Source organism: Salvelinus namaycush, unplaced genomic scaffold (genome assembly GCF_016432855.1).
Source record: "Salvelinus namaycush isolate Seneca unplaced genomic scaffold, SaNama_1.0 Scaffold400, whole genome shotgun sequence".
Classification (NCBI taxonomy): domain Eukaryota; kingdom Metazoa; phylum Chordata; class Actinopteri; order Salmoniformes; family Salmonidae; genus Salvelinus; species Salvelinus namaycush.
The window spans coordinates 107,439-107,925 of NW_024061009.1; the positions used below are offsets into that span (position 1 = coordinate 107,439).

Genomic DNA, 487 nt, shown 5'->3' on the forward strand with positions numbered 1-487 from the left:
AAAGCCCACTCCTCTTCAATGTGTTCTCCATACATCCCCTCACATAGCAGTGATGGCTGCCAGGCTGGGAACAGCCACCACTCTGAACTACTACCAGGAACCATGCAGCAGCAGTGTGTGTGTCGCTGCAGCAAGAGCTCTGGAATGTGTTAATTGCTGCTGTGTAGAGTAGAGAGGATGGCTGCACAGGTCTCTCAGTATAGGGACAATAAAGGTTAGTTATGGCTGTTGGGGAAAGAGAAGACAATTAGTCTGGAAGGTTCAGTTGGCGGGGGGGAGGGGTTGGTATGGCATCCATGGTTACCTTTTACTATGGAGGAGCTGAACGGAGCGGTCTGTTGCCGTGGCGGAGCTGAACGGAGCGGTCTGTTACCGTGGCGGAGCTGAACGGAGCGGTGGTTACGTGGCGGAGCTGAACGGCGGTTCGTTACCGTGGCGGAGCTGAACGGAGCGGTCTGTTACCGTGGCGGAGCTGAACGGAGCGGGC

General features: G+C 55.9%; 1 protein-coding gene across 1 annotated transcript in view; it reads left to right on the forward strand.

Moving 5' to 3' along the window:
- The window catches only part of LOC120041053 (E3 SUMO-protein ligase PIAS1-like), a 71,295-nt gene extending 71,142 nt beyond the window's left edge, over window positions 1–153 (forward strand). The window contains exon 4 of the mRNA XM_038986019.1: window positions 48–153. Within this exon, the coding sequence (XP_038841947.1) occupies window positions 48–153 (106 nt within the window). The remainder of the gene's footprint in view (window positions 1–47) is intronic.
- Window positions 154–487: the final 334 nt, after the last annotated feature.